This window comes from Lacerta agilis, chromosome 6 (assembly GCF_009819535.1).
Source record: "Lacerta agilis isolate rLacAgi1 chromosome 6, rLacAgi1.pri, whole genome shotgun sequence".
Lineage (NCBI taxonomy): Eukaryota > Metazoa > Chordata > Lepidosauria > Squamata > Lacertidae > Lacerta > Lacerta agilis.
Genome location: NC_046317.1, coordinates 21,731,496 through 21,747,079, shown reverse-complemented (window position 1 = coordinate 21,747,079; position 15,584 = coordinate 21,731,496). Strand labels below are relative to the sequence as shown.

The following is a 15,584-nucleotide window of genomic DNA, read 5'->3' as shown; positions in this document are numbered from 1 at the left end:
TAGATTGTGGGGTGGGGTGGGGTGGGGTGGGGTTGAGGACTCCTAATCAAAACAGCAACCATCCAAAACTGCCCACTCTCTTTAATGCCTTGTTGGTGGAGGTAGAAAGTTCAAGTGGAGGGGCATTCAGTTGTGCCGCAGTAAACAGCTCTGGATCCATGCCACATGGTGATCTCTCACATACTCAATTGCATCCTGCCTTCATAAGGGGGGCACTGGCCCTGCTTGGGGATGTAAGAATTTAGTTTCGCCTGATATATTTGTTGAGATCATGCAGTACCCTACCGACTGGTTTTTGCATTTCCTAATACATAATTGTCGCAGCACCCTGCTTTGCTTTCTAGTCCGGTGTGGTATCTCAGCCAGCCTGGATCAGTCATGATATATGCTTTGATGCACAGCTGGGAATTTGATTGGCTGGCCTCCCTATTTCTATGAAGGCAGTGCATCCTGATATTATTTCAATTGGTACCATTAAAATAAGGTTAAAAAAAAAAAAACACCATGTTAAAAGTCACATTGTGTATAAAATTAGAATAGTTGTGCCCCTGCGTATTTCAACTGCATACAAACTGTCAAAATACCATAATGTTTCGGCATGGGAATCTGGCGTGTTTGAATTATATAAGCCAGCATATCTTTTACCTGCATTTTCAATGCCCCCTTTCTTTTTCCCCCAGCATCCAGGAAGAAAAAAAAATATTACTCATATATTTAAAAATTAGAAGCCCTTAGTGAACAAAGAAATTTAAATAAAGCATTGGTTGAGTTTTACAGTTAAATAACCTGTGGAGGAAATTATAATGATGTTCTCTATAATTGTTCTGAGAAGGAAAGAGAGGCGGGGGAGGGAGAGAGAGAGAGAGAGAAAGAAAGATAAAGCTTAAATCTATGGAAGGTATAACAGACCTAATTAATGCTCACACTGTTCCTCCAGAGAAACAGATTTTGTGTAATGTAAATGGGCTGCATAGGAAATGTTCTTGTGCATATTTTATACTTGTTCCTTGTTTCTTCCTGAGCAGCTGTAGTGCACAATATTTCAAAGTATACTCTCCCCCCCCCCTTCCTCTCCACCCTGCCCCATGAACAATAGCTTGTATGATATAGCATGTGGCACCCAAAAAAACTTTGATGATGTTACCTAGGATTTCATCAGTTGTGGCTTCAAAGTTGTGCAGGTTAATTTTAGGTGGTCAGGTGGTGTGTGTATGTGTGTGTCTTTGGAATAGCTGGGCATTTCATATTATGCCCAAATGTGCAAGAGTGTTTGCCTTGCTTTGGAATAATACTAGCACTGTGCTGAAAATTCTTCCTGCCTTTTTATTTTACTATTCTCAGTCTATTAATCAGAAAAGAAGTTACTTTCAAAAAAAGATCAAAGCGGACCCCGGGAGGGGGGGAGGAATGTGCCATTTTAATGTGTGTGCTTGCTTTACCTTTTAAAGTGGCCTGGAGAGTGTGTGAGTTTCTTTTCGTTCAGACTACTGACCATTTCTCTGCACTCTGCAGTCCTCCTGGGTGCCTTTGTTTCCTGAAAAACTCAAGTCCACAGCTGGGTTTTACTATAAACATGAAAAGTTGGGGAGGCTGCCTAGTGTGCGTGTAACACTGTTCCTTGTTTCTTTTTAAAGTATTTTTACTTGTAAACAAATCAGTGCAGATTTTCCTTTTTTTAAAAAAAAGCAGCTAAAAGGACACACTTCAAAAGCCAAACCAGTGAGCACATTGGTCTCAGGTGCTCAGAAGCCGAACTCTCTGACTTCCCATTCTTTAATGAAAGTTCAGAAGGAGCCACCAGGAAGCAACTCCTTCCATGTGGCTTTTTCAGATCAGAGAGCGCAGGCAGCCAGGGAGGCTGCAAAGTTCTAGAGCAGCCTTTCTCCACCTTGGGTCCCCCAGATGTTGTTGGACTGCAACTCCCATCATACCTGACCACTGGTCCTGCTAGCTAGGGATGGTGAGAGTTGCAGTCCAACATCATCTGGGGACCCAGTGTGGAGAAAGGCTGTTCTAGAGTAATGTCTAATGGAAAGAAAAGCACAGATCCATGCCCCCCCCCCAATAAAGCTAAGCTTAACTCCACACCCTCCAAAGCTGAAAAAAACAGAAATTCTGAAGACTTTCTAAAGCACTCTGACAAAGAGGCAGAAAAACTTAAGCTGCTTTTATAGGGGAAGAAGATTTTTGAAAAATTTGGAGAACACATTTCAGCACAGCACTAAATAATGCAATTCTTTGTTATTAATGCAAATGGAAGCCAGGGAGGTATATTATAATGTTGAATTCTTCTTTCGAGGGTTGTTCTTCAAGGCTCATTTCCAATTAAAGTTTGAAACAAGCAGGTAGGAAAAGCAATTGGAAATGGCAAGCTTTCAAGTTATTTTGATCAGGAAAAGCATTTTTTTTATGCCACACACTAATAAAATGCACAAGGGGCAAGTTCCAGTTATTTTGCTGCAGCTTGCTTATCAGTGAATACATCCAAGTACTTGCGTTATTGTGTAGCAGTAATATGGGCTAAAAATTCTGAATATTCAATGAACACTTACTGACAAATAGAACTGGACCAATGGATTGGTTGCCAAATTCATAGTACTAAAACAAAGAAAAGAAAAGAGTAAAGAACAACTGATTACTCTCTCCTGTTTGAACCTACTCATGGCTACAATTTACCTGAAACGCTACATCAAGTAAAACAATCCATGATCAATGAGTGCCTCAAAAAGACTTGGGTACTAAGGATAAGTCATCTTCATTCACTTGAGTTTTGTACCTTCTGCCTCTAACATCAATAGATACACATTCCCATAGTTAACAAAGTTTGCATCTTCTATTGTAGGTTTGCAGCGCAATACAGAATCAAGATTTTACCGTGATTGAGGATTACTGCACTGGGCTGAGAGCTCTGCTTTATCTGCAAAGCATAGAGGAGTTTCAAGACTGGGATGGACAGAGCCCACCAACTATAAGGCATCAGAAGGGAAAGCCTGTGCCCAAGATCGCTGACTTGGTGGGACAGGTATGTTACATTAGACCACTCACTCTCAGATGCTTGGCTATGCTGGCTACTGGGCTCCAAGGCTTGTTAATTAGTTATTTGTTTACAAGATTTTTATGCCACCTTTCAACATAGTATGAAGCTTGCCACTATGCTACTGTCTGGGGTGGAGAAGGGGGGGGGGGGGTCCCAAGTATTTAATTAGTAAGTTTTGGACTCACAATGGAAGCTGTGCCACATTCCTAACCTCCCACTTAGCCAACTTCAGTTTTTCTCCCCTTTAAAAAAAAACATGCCAGAAAAGCAGTTGTTGAGCTGATCCATTAAAAATCATCATTACATGGTGTGCAGGTATGGGAACACACTATTATCAAATCCCATCGAGACCTTACAGCTTGGTAATGTGGGGTTTCATGGAACCATAGAATTGTCAAGATAGAAGGGATCCCCACGGACGCCTAGTCTGTTCATAGGGCTGCAAATGGGTCTTAAAGGTATGTGAGAGTAAGGTAAAAGTAAAGGGACCCCTGACCATTAGGTCCAGTTGCGGACAACTCTGGGGTTGTGGCGCTCATCTTGCTTTATTGGCCGAGGGAGCCAGCGTACAGCTTCTGGGTCATGTGGCCAGCATGATTAAGCTGCTTCTGGTGAACCAGAGCAGCGCACGGAAGCGCCATTTACCTTCCCGCCGGAGCGGTACCTATTTATCTATTTGCACTTTGACGTGCTTTCAAACTGCTAGGTTGGCAGGAGCAGGGACCGAAGAACAGGAGCTCACCCCATCGTGGGGATTTGAACCGCCGACCTTCTGATCGAGAAGCCCTAGGCTCTGTGGTTTAACCCACAGTGCCACCCGCGTCCCCCAACGTGAGAGTAGAGGCAGCCAAGTCTCCAGATATTGCTGGAGTCAGGCCACTTCCAGCTTTGTAGGTCATCTCCAATACCTTGAACTAAGCCAGTCTTGATGTATGTGGGGCTCATTCAGGCTTTATCAGGGCAAACTTTTATTTCCTTATAATTAGTAAATACAACAATTTATTTTATTTTATTTTTATTTTTTGGGGGGAAATGTCGTACCAATTAAATCAGATTTAGAGTTTGGGTCACAGTCTTGAACACAGAGACCCATTCCCTGGAGGAGCTCCACCTCCCTTTCCAGCTGATCGGGTTGGTGCAGAGGAAACCCAGATAGCTCACGCTACTGAAGCCATGTCGGAATTCTCTCCACGTCGTTGCCATGCTTAAGCATTCCCAATTTGCAACAGGATTCCTCGGGGACTGTTGCCAGCTGGAATAAGTTACAGCCGGCTCAGGGTGACTTTTGCTTTCAACGAGGAGAGCCGTGGTCAAAACTGGCTTTTTAATTTGCTCCCCGGCGGCTTTTGCCTCCCCCCCACTGCTCAGGCTAGATTTTCAGCAGGAGGAGGAGGAGAGAGAAAGAAAGAAAGAAAGAAAGAAAGAGAGAAAGCACTAGGCTTTTGTTTCTGGCTTCTGGAAGAGATTCACTTTGAAGAGTGCTTTCAGTTATACATCATGCCTATTGATTATCCTTCGAAAAATCTAATATAACATGGTTGAAAATGTTGTATAAAGCAAAGATTTACAAAAGAATAGGATTTGGAGTGTCAGATACCTCCAAATCTCTGGTTATCATTGCTGGAGACTGGAGTTCTTTTCAGGAAGGGGTTAGTGGGAGGGGGGAAGGTTTCTTTGTTCTCTGTGAAGCTCTGAAAATTATAACATTACCTTTCGATTGTAGAGACAATCCTATCACTAAGCTCTGGAGAATACAGTCTTTCTAGGTCTTTTTTTTTTAGAAAAAAGAAAGAATTATAATTAAACATTTTGGGGGGTTGTTTCAACTTCTGAAGCTCAGTGGTTAAACTCAGGTGCCTGAGGTTATGTACTAACTCTCTTCTGCTTGGGGTCTCTTTGCCGCCACCCCCTCCCCTTTAGCAGTCCCCTCCCCAGACACTTATTTTCATAGTATCGCAAGGCTTGTTCTCCTTTGCCTAACACAGGGCCATCCAGAAACACAAGGACTTTCATCTTTTGTTGTATCTTTGCATGATGCAAAATAGCACTTGTGGGAGAATCTCCCCCTCCCATCTCACCCCACTTTTCAGTGTTTTGAATGAGAAGAGGGACTGCAATTCATACTTTACTCAGCTTGTCACTATATCAAGAAATAATTCTATATAAAGGTATGGTGCAAAAAGCTTCTTAAACATTTAGTAAAATAAATGAATCTTAACCCAAAGGCTGATGCCATGGAAAAGATTGAAGTGGGTGAGGGAAGAGGGAATATTGTCATATCCAAGGTAGCTCAGCTGGCTAGAAGGGATGCAGATGGTGCTGTGGTCTAAAACACTGCTCCTCTTGGGCTTGCTGATCAGAAGGTCAGCGGTTCGAATCTGCATGACGGTGGTGAGCGCCTGTTACACTTTACCAGTTTCTGCCAACCTATCATTTTGAAAGCACACCAGTGGCAAGTAGATAAATAGGTACCACTGTGGTGGGAACAACATTTCCATGCGCTCTGGGTTCTGTCACAGTGTTTCATTGCGCCAGAAGCGGGTTAGTCATGCTGGCCACATGACCCAGAAAGCTGTCTGTGGACAAATGCCTGCTCCCTTGGCCTGAAAGCAAGATGAACGCCACACCCCATAGTCACCTTTGACTGGACCTAACCATCCAGGGGTCCTTTAACTTTACTTCTTCTTTTTTTAGCTTACCTGGCTATGTTGGAAATCTAACATGAATGGAAAAACAAAGGGACTGTTGCTGAAGCAGAGGTGTCTGCTAATGCAGGCAGGAAAGGAATTTTTGCTGACTTCCCCTCCCCAATGCAGTCCCCCAGCACACCTCCGAAATTTATTCTAAGGGGTGGGGTTGGGTTGTGACATCCTCCAGATTTGGGGGGGGGGGGTTCTGGAGACTGCAAAAGGGATGGACGATTGAGAAAACTGCCTCCCGAAAAATTGCCTCCCCTTGTCCTCCTCCCTCCTTAATGAATGCTTCCACCTGGTTGAAAAGCCCTTGCAGATCACCAATGGGATTCTAGCATTACAATTTTATGCTCCCCTTCCCTTTATCCTTGAGCTCAGGGCAGCGCACATGGCTCTCCTCCCATTTAATCTTCACAACAACTTTTTGAGACACGTTTAAGCTGAGATGTAGTGAGTGCCTGGTGGTCAATCTGTGAACTCCATGGTTGAGTGGGTATTTGGACACAGCCCTGAGTCTAATGCATGGGTTCTCCAGCTTTTTGGGGGGCCCATGGATGGATACATTTGGAATTTTGAGAGTGCACCTTGGGTGCCATTACAAAATGAATGCCCTGGATGAGCTGTCATGCTCATTCACAAGATGGCTGCCGATGTGGGCGTAACCAGCCACAAGACACCCATTTCACAGAAGGGAATACAAATGGGGTCTGAGCCCCAAAACAGAAAACCATTCCTTTCATCCTCTAGTCTTCTTTTACAACATACATTTATAGATGCAGATAAGGCGCCACATTCATTTTCCGGGGTGAGAAGGCTGATGGAGATAAGTGGCAAAACTTGCATCTGGGTGTCATCTAAAAATATTGACAGAACCCTGCATCAAGTGGCAATGTGGCCCATGCAGGAAGCGGAACCTTGCCTTCTGTCTCAGGAATGCTCTCTGAAACCCTTCATTTGAGAGGAAGGGTGGGGGGGGATATACATTTAAGGAATAAAGTAAACAAATTATCCCACCCATGTCCTGTCATTTGCAGTCTGATCTTCAACATGTTTAGTCCAAAGTCCTGTTCGTTTTGGAAGCCGTATTTAGCGCAAGAGCCTATACATTGGAAAGAAATGAAAAGGGTGTAATCTACTCCCTATATTCTATTGAAGGGCACAGCTAAGTGCCAATGATTTGCTTAACTGTGCCTGGAGAACACCCAATGAATTTGGAATGCTTTGCCTGCTCCCAGCCACCGTAAACATTTAGCAGATGTTATCCAAATTCCCCTTCCCTGTTAATGTGACCCAGCAATGTAGGTCATTTACTAGGAGAATCTGAACAGAAATATTGACAGACTGCTCAACCCCACAGCTGTGTAACCCATGATTCAAAAACTTGACAAATTAGTTATAACTATGTATAAAAGGGAATTATCTCACTTAGTATCAGTCAAAGGATCTACTTCCAAGTGAGTAAAGTGGTCAGAACACTATGATTTTCATAATGATGTTGTTATTTTCAAAGGGATGCACTACAATTAAAATAAATAAATAAATAAATGCCAAGGTATGATTTTTAAAAAAAGAAAAAATGTAGCAGCTCTTAAATCTGTTTTTAAATAGTTTATAGATTTTGATCAGGTTTTAAGTATAATTTTATCTGTATACCATTTGGTGATTATTATTTTTTACTTTGAAGTTTCAAAATGAAATAAATAGTGACTTTTGTTTCCTCCATGTGGACAACTACCCAATTGCATATCTAGCTAATGGTATACAGACAGCATCTTAAAAAGCAGAGACATCACCTTGCTGACAAAGGTCCGTATAGTTAAAGCTATGGTTTTCCCAGTAGTAATGTACAGAAGTGAGAGCTGGACCATAAAGAAGACTGATTGCCGAAGAATTGATGCTTTTGAATTATGGTGCTGGAGGAGACTCTTGAGAGTCCCATGGACTGCAAGAAGATCAAACTTATCCATCCTTAAAAAATCAGCCCTGAGTGCTCACTGGAAGGACAGATCGTGAAGTTGAGGCTCCAATACTTTGGCCACCCCATGAGAAGAGAAGACTCCCTGGAAAAGACCCTGATGTTGGGAAAGATGGAGGGCACAAGGAGAAGGGGACGACAGAGATGGTTGGACAGTGTTCTTGAAGCGACTGGCATGAGTTTGGCCAAACTGCGGGAGGCAGTGGAGGATAGGGGTGCCTGGCGTGCTCTGGTCCATGGGGTCACAAAGAGTCGGACACGACTGAACGACTGAACAACAATACAGTGGTACCTTGGTTTAAGAACTGCTTAGTTTATGAACAACTTGGATTAAGAATGCTGCAAACCCAGAAGTAGGTGTTTTGGTTTGTGAACTTTGCCTTGGAAGCAGAACATGTTCTACTTCCTATTGAGTGTAAATTGAGTCCCCCGCTGCTATGGGAAAACACGCCTTGGTTTAAGAACGCTTTGGTTTAAGAACAGACTTTAGGAACGGATTAAGTTCGTAAACCAAGGTACCACTGTAGATTAGATATTTTGGATATGGATAAGATGCAGGTGGGATTTTGAATGTTGCTTTCTAGAAGCATGCCAGGAAGGTTGACTCAGGGGAAGGGGTGAGGAAGTTCTGAAGAACCTTGAAGAATCTCGCACAGCCCTGCTAACGAGATAGGTCCAAGCCTTGAATCTTATACAAACTTACTTGGGAATAAGCGCCACTGGACTAAATAGTGCTTACCTCTGAGCAGAAATTTACAAGGACAGAACTGTGTGGTCAATCAAAGATATAGGACAAGACTCAATTACATCTGCTTGCTTGCAGAAAAGGAACACTGCTTGTGCAACAGGACTTTGGGTTTCTTCTCTCCAGATCCCATATTTCCCCCCCTCCTCAAAAGAAAGAATCTGCTCTGGAGAGTCCTCCCCCCCCTTCCAGAGCAGTTTTTCGGGGGGGTTGGGGGGCTGAAGTGTAGAACAGCAATGCCTTGTGTAGCAGACTCCTGTACTCACGATGTTAGCTCTTGCCTATCCTACCTCACTCCAGTCAAAGGCAGCAATAGCACGATTATCAACTGTTGTCTCTCTCCATCAGTGCAGTTTGTGACTTGTGCTTATTGAATTTGCTTCATTGTTCTTGTTGCTGACAGAAGTTCTTTCTCTGCATCACTTTTTCATCATAGGTTAGTTAGAATTTAAGTGTATTAAAGCGTTTAATAAAAGCTCTCGTAAGCCTTGTGCTGTTTTAGGTGCTGTCAGACGTCCTGCTGTGAATTGCTTCTACTTAACTTTTGTGTTAGCTGGTGGTGATTTTTTTTTTTTAATTGATAACAATAGCAGCCTATTTTTTTGTTGCGGGTTTGTTGATTCTTTTGCATTGTTAATAATGTGTCCATGCAATGTTTTAAGCTTCAGCAATTGTTTGTATCAGACTCTGATGTCGTTTCATCCAGCAAGTATTAGTTTGGAGGGAAGGTTTGTAATACAGTACAGTGAATTGTGGAAAACCTTTGGTGGGGGGGGGAGAGAGAAAAAGGATCTAACTTCTCATGTGAAAACCCAGCACAGCAAACATGGCACATTATGTTTTTCATTAATTTCCACGATTCCTTTGGTATTCCCTTGCAACCTGACAAACTGTACTGTGGAACAGAAATAAAAACTTTGGATATAAAACAGCATTAGCTGATTAATATAGGTGTAAGGGTGCTTTTGCCTTCAAACTAATGTTCCAGGGGACATTCAGGATAGTGTAAAAAAATAGTCTGCTAAAACGTGTGTGTGTTTTCACATCATATTCCCCATAGTAGAATTGGATCGATAAGTAGTCACTATCTGGTGCTGTCTGTCTCTTCCCAGAGTCTTTCATTGGTTGCTTACTTGATCGCTCTCTGCAGACTTTCTGCAATTATGTTGGAAAAATGTACTTGTGTCTGCTGGTGGTAACATAAATGTTCTAGTCTATAACCGCCTTTAAGTCAGTTCATCTACCTATTCAGGTGCCACCAGTGTACAAACATGTAAATAAAGCTTGCTCTCTCCACTCCACCACCACACACATATGCAAACACAAACACACACACACACAGAGAGAGAGAGAGCGAGGGAGAGAGAACTGATACAAAATTATTAAGGGCGCTGATACAAAATTATTAAGGGTGTAGTATCAGTTTAGGATTATTGTGCATAACATCAAACTATATTGCTGCACAAGACAGGAGATCCAATACTTTTAAACAGTGCTTTTTATTTAAAAAATGTCTAGGGGTACTCTCATTTCCATTCACATATTGAAATACTGCCCCTCAGTGAGGCAAAACTTAGATTCACAAAATGTTCAGGGGTGTGCGTACCCCTGGGAAACAAAAAAAACACTGCTTTTAAATACTTTTTAGGAAACCAGAACAGATTCACTTCCATTGTGGCCTTTTTAAATCAGTCAGGTTTTTTTTAACACACACACACACACACAACCCAGCGACTTTGGGCCACCAAACGAAATGTGTTGTAGGCATTGGAATACAAAAGTTGATAATTTCCAACAGAACTGAAAAATCCATGAGCTGCTTTTTGACTCCCGGAGGAGAACATTCCCATCACTCTGCATTAAAGGGCTAGCTCAGTTCCATTGTTTACTTTTACCTCAGAGATATGCATTCCGGCTCCATTATTGATTCTGAGCCGATATAGGCTGAGCTGCAGAAAGAGCCTCTTGCGAGGCAAGCAGCGTGTTACATGCAGCCAAGCACTGTCCTGAGGAGGAGATGCAGCTTGGGGAGGCCTTTGTTTTGAACGGAAGAGATGCAGGAAGTGCCTGACTCTTCCCCCCCCCCCCCACTCTTTAGTGTCATTCCTCACAAAATTATCCCCATGCAGCTACTGCTGCTCCTACTTTGGAATTTGAGGTTCACATTCAGTAAGCAGCACCTGCATTCCCACAGTGGGAAAACCAGTTTGGGGAGAGGCCGTTTTTGAGAGGAAAGCGCAGAGGCAGGAAAAGGGTTAAAGACCTTCCTCAACCTGCCTAGTTGCCCACCCCAATGGCTATTTAAAAAACAAACAAACCAGTGCTTCACTAGGCATATGCGTTTTATACATGTAAATCATATGCATCATATACACATAAACTGAGGCAGACCACATATTTATCATTCAATCTATTGTTTGCTATTCAATTACAAACGTACACATGATTAGAAACGGCTACATAGATTAGTAACATAACTGCGCAACTTGGTTGTAGATATATACTACACGTAGCAAATTTGTGCTTGTGTAAAGAAGGCAGCTTGCCGTTTTAAAGAATGAAAATACTAACCCCTCGTTATTGCAGCATTAAGTCAGGACGTGCGATCGGGGCAGTGAGGAGAAATCTCACCAATTATCCCAATTATCAACAAAGTGGTAAGAATCTGAACAGCATGAAGCAGTTTTGAATCTCACCACTGTGTAAAAAGGTGGAGATTGCCTAGCATTCCTCTTCTTTCTGGCAGCCCAGTCCACAGAGCCCTCTGGTGTGTAGTGGAGAGCAGGAAATGAGTCTCTGCCCTCACAAGCCCATAAATATGCTAGCCCTATTCAGTAGTAATAATAATAATAATAATAAATTAATAATACCTCGCCTATATGACCTCGCCCATATGCCCTTACCACTCTGGGCAGCTTCCAACATATATAAAGACATAATGAGCATTAAACAACTTCCCTATACAGGGCTGCCTTCAGATGCCTTATAAAGGTTGTATAGTTACTTATCTCCTTGGATCAGGGGTCGCATAGCTCCATATCCTCCGATGAAAATAGGGACATCCTAAGGAAAATGGGGGCATTCCTGGATCAAATCAGAAACCGGGATGGTTTCTGTAGATCCAGGACTGTCCCTGGACAATAGGGACACTTGGAAGGTCTGCAAGCCCCCGCCCCCCTCCCAGGAATGTCATGTGTGAGCATGCCCATTAGCATGTGCCTCTGTCCAAGTTGCCCATCCTTGATTGTGTCAAATGGAATTTGAATATAGCGAGTTTGTGCACAGGGATGAACACTCGCACGCAACCGATATCAGTGAAGATTCTGCATGCAATGCATCCGCAAGCCTAAAGCTTGTGCCCAACCATACCAGTCTGGGGGTGAGGGGTGTACTTTCTGCAAAGCGCCAAGCTATTTTCAGTAGCAACTTTTAAACAAACGATGCTAAAATGATTGCGAGGTGAGTTATTATCATTATTATTTTTGGCGAGGTGAGTTTTAAAATGTTTTAATCTCTGTGTGCCTTCGTGGGCTGTATGTTACATTTGCTGGGAGTGCTGTGTTTTAAGATTTTGTCTTTTTCAGCTAGTAAACACAGCCATTAGAGAGAGTGGGAGAGAGAAAGAGAGAGAGAGATCAACAGCAATGTATTCCAGTTAACTCTTTAGCTTTGGCAGTTTTAGTGTGTTCACTGCTGGCATTGGACACAGTGCCAGAAAAAAATCCAGCTCCTGATGCAAAAGGATTTAAAAATAAGTCAAGCCCTGCCAAAAATACATAATTCTTTTTTGTACTCTCCAGTTTGTTTTACTTACAACAACGGCCTGGTCATACCCTGCAGCATGCATTCATTACAGTGATCTTTGACTGGCAGATGCAAAGTAATAGGATGCATATTTTAGTGCTTATTATAATACCCCTGTCCAAAAACAAGTTGACAAATTTGTGATTTCGACAGTGTCTCATTTTGCTGGCTGCAGTGCTCTGTGATTGCCTGGTCCACGTGGCCTCCCAGATTATGCATAGCACCAATACTTCTCATTAAAATGGCCACAGTTCACCAGTTTCGGTAGCTTGGAACGAACTTGGAATGAATTATTATACAACAAAGAGGCTGCTGTCATGCAGAACAAAAGACAAGCAAAAGAGAGCTTTGGCTTAATGAGGCTAAGTGAGTGGCTCCCTTGCATCACCAGCTACTTGACGGCCTTTGAGCATGGGTTTTTTTTTTTCTCTCCCCTACTCCACACACCAAAACCTTTGCCCTATTATTTTGTGTTTATGCACCTTGAGGCTAATATACATTTTAATATGCTGCACGTTGGTAGGGGAACTGGTGGAATCAGCCATTAGATTACAACATGTGCATTCCCTGTTAAATTAATGACAGCCGAACACAGAGATAAATTTAGGTTTTCATATTTAATTACAGTGCACTGCAGTACGTTTAGCAAGGATAAATTGCACTATTATTATGTTTCAATTTTTTTGACATCTTTTCCTATTAACGATGAACCCTTACCCCCTTCTACCTCTTGCCATACATAACATCTCTGTATGTTCCATCAACCCCTTCGCACTAAGTGTGGCTTCACTCAATACATTCCCCCCCCCGACACACACACATTTTTCATGGCTTAGGGTTAGATTAATAGATGGGATGTTGCAAGGAAAGAGCCTTGGGTTTATGCGTCGCCAGAAAGGGCAGCAGCGAGGCAAATGACGAGGAAACAAGTGACTTGTGGTGGCAAGCCTTCAGATCCCAATTTTTGTGTTTGCGTTTGTTGAAGCAGTTTGCTGCCAAATGTCTCTGCATGATCACAGACGCAGGTAGATAGGCTTGGTCTGCTTTCCCTCCAGAAATTAGGTTCATGGTGATAAATGCTGGCTCATGGTGTGTATGGTCATGTGGAAAAATTCTGGGAGTAAATCAGCCTACTTGTGGTCCTTTTCTATTTACGTATATACCCGAGCATAAGCCGACCCGAATATAAACCGAGTCACCTAATTTTCCCACAAAAACCTGGGAAAGCTTATTGACTCGAGTATAAGCCGGTTCACCTTTGCCGCTGTGGAGGAGGAGAAGGAACGAGCCGCTCCTTCCTCTTCCTCCTCTGCCAAGTTTGCATTTATGTGAGCAGTTCAGGAATGGAACAAGCTGCCTGGGGGAGAGTAAAGAACCGCCGTTCTTGTACGCTTCTTAAGGAATGGTTGACTGGGGAGAGTGGGTGGCGGCACGAGCAGAGAGAAAGGGCTTCTTTCTCACTGCCCCCACTGCCCGCCTCACTCAAGTATAAACCGAGGGCAGCTTTTTCATCACAAAAATGTGCTGAAAAACTAGGCTTATACTCAAGTATATACAGTATTTATTGATTCATTTCTTTGCATAACCCTTAATGTTGAAGTGCTAAGAAAGTTCCTGAAACAACAAGCTCATACTTGTACTTTGACGTGCTTTCGAACTGCTAGGTTGGCAGGAGCAGGGACAGAGCAACGGGAACTCACCCCATCGCAGGGATTCGAAAAGCCAACCTTCTGATCGGCAAGCCCTAGGCTCTGTGGTTTAACCCACAGCGCCACCCGTGTCCCGAGTCTTAGTAGACTACTAATTTAACGTGAGTCAGCAATGTGATTCACCAGTTTGTTTGTTTTAAAAAAAAAAAGCTAATGGCTTCAAGTTACAAGAAAGGAGATTTTGACTAAATATCAGGAAGAGCTGTTTGACAGTGGAACGATCTCCCTCAGGAGGTGGCAGACTCTCCTTTTTGGAAGGTTTTTAAGTGGAGGCTGAATGGCCACCTGTTATGGATACTTTAGTTGAGATTCCTGTGTTGCAGGGAGTTCGACTAGATGACCCTTGGAATACCTTCAAACTCTACCATTCTATGATAATATGTTCCTATATATTTTTTATTCCCGCTGTTTAATGTATTTTTATTTGATGGTGTGGTTTTTAATTGATTTCTTACCATTTTACGGTGTTCTGTGCATTGTTGTAAGCCAACTACGGCCTGAAAAGCTGTGGGATATTATACATATATATAACATGAAAGTATGACATAGTCATGTAGCTTCATAGTCTGTGAGATGGGAAAATTCTCGGCACATATAAGTAGAAAATGGGAGACATTTGCACGCGTGATGCTCTGGATTGCAGGTATAACTAAGTTATGGGGCTCTGACCATAATGGAGCTTTCTTCTAAGTGAATAGAGCTCAAGAAACTCAAAAGCAATAAGTCACCTTTTATTACTTCTGTAGTAAATTAAAATAGAAGTAGTGGCTAATATAAATATAATTATTAAATTTACTTACTGCCCTTCATCTAAAGACCACAGGGCAGTTTACAGTATAAAAACACAAAATGCATAGCATGACATTAAAACAACAATAATTCTGAATGTTTCAGCACAACTATATATGTTTTTAAGTAGTGATATTTTTTTATTAAATAAATAGATTTGATAGATAGGTAAATCGGTAGATATAAACAACAACACACAATAGCAATATAAGGAGTGCCTCAAACTGCACAACTAATGAAGCATTTAGCATTATATCTTGGGTGGGGCCATCTGAGAACCTACTGTAAACAAGCCTTGCTTTTGAAATGGTTTTGTCTAGGCAACTGCAGTGCAGTTCCTGAGTAGGATCTGCTCTCAATCTGATCCAAATAGTGCAAAATTCAAATGAGGTTAAATTTCTCCACCTGTCCCACTGAGGCAGGTTCTTGCCATGCTTATTTGGGAAATATACCAGACTATTAGTATCTGTGTAGAGCTTAACCTTTGCTGAACTCTGCGAGTACTTTCAGGTTGTTTTGAAACAGAAACTGTTCTTTTTCAACTGCTATGGAAGCCCAGTTTCTTATGTCACATAATTAAAGATATATTCTCCTCCAAAAAAGGGTTTAAGCAAGCAATAACTTGAAGGAGTAGATTTTTCCAACACCTACTGTGACTACAAAGAGGTAGAAGATATTATGCTACAGGCTTTTCCCTAGATTATTCCTTATTGGACAGTTGTTTCATGACAAAAGACCCTATGATTTGATGACCGGAGGGGTCATGACAAGAATAATAATCACTGTTTTAGCAGTCAGCCAGAATTTGCTGGTGGAAGAATTTTCTTCAATG

The 15,584-nt window shown here is 42.3% G+C and overlaps 1 protein-coding gene across 2 annotated transcripts in view; it reads left to right on the top strand.

Annotated features, from left to right (window-relative positions):
- Positions 1 to 15,584, top strand: part of DPYD (dihydropyrimidine dehydrogenase) — a 495,134-nt gene that overhangs the window by 427,148 nt on the left and 52,402 nt on the right. Inside the window, exon 20 of one of the 2 annotated variants that reach the window (XM_033151582.1) lies at positions 2,843 to 3,022. In XM_033151582.1, the coding sequence (XP_033007473.1) occupies positions 2,843 to 3,022 (180 nt within the window). Of the gene's footprint in view, positions 1 to 2,842; positions 3,023 to 15,584 lie in introns of those variants that run through there. The other variant, XM_033151583.1, reaches the window with a different exon arrangement.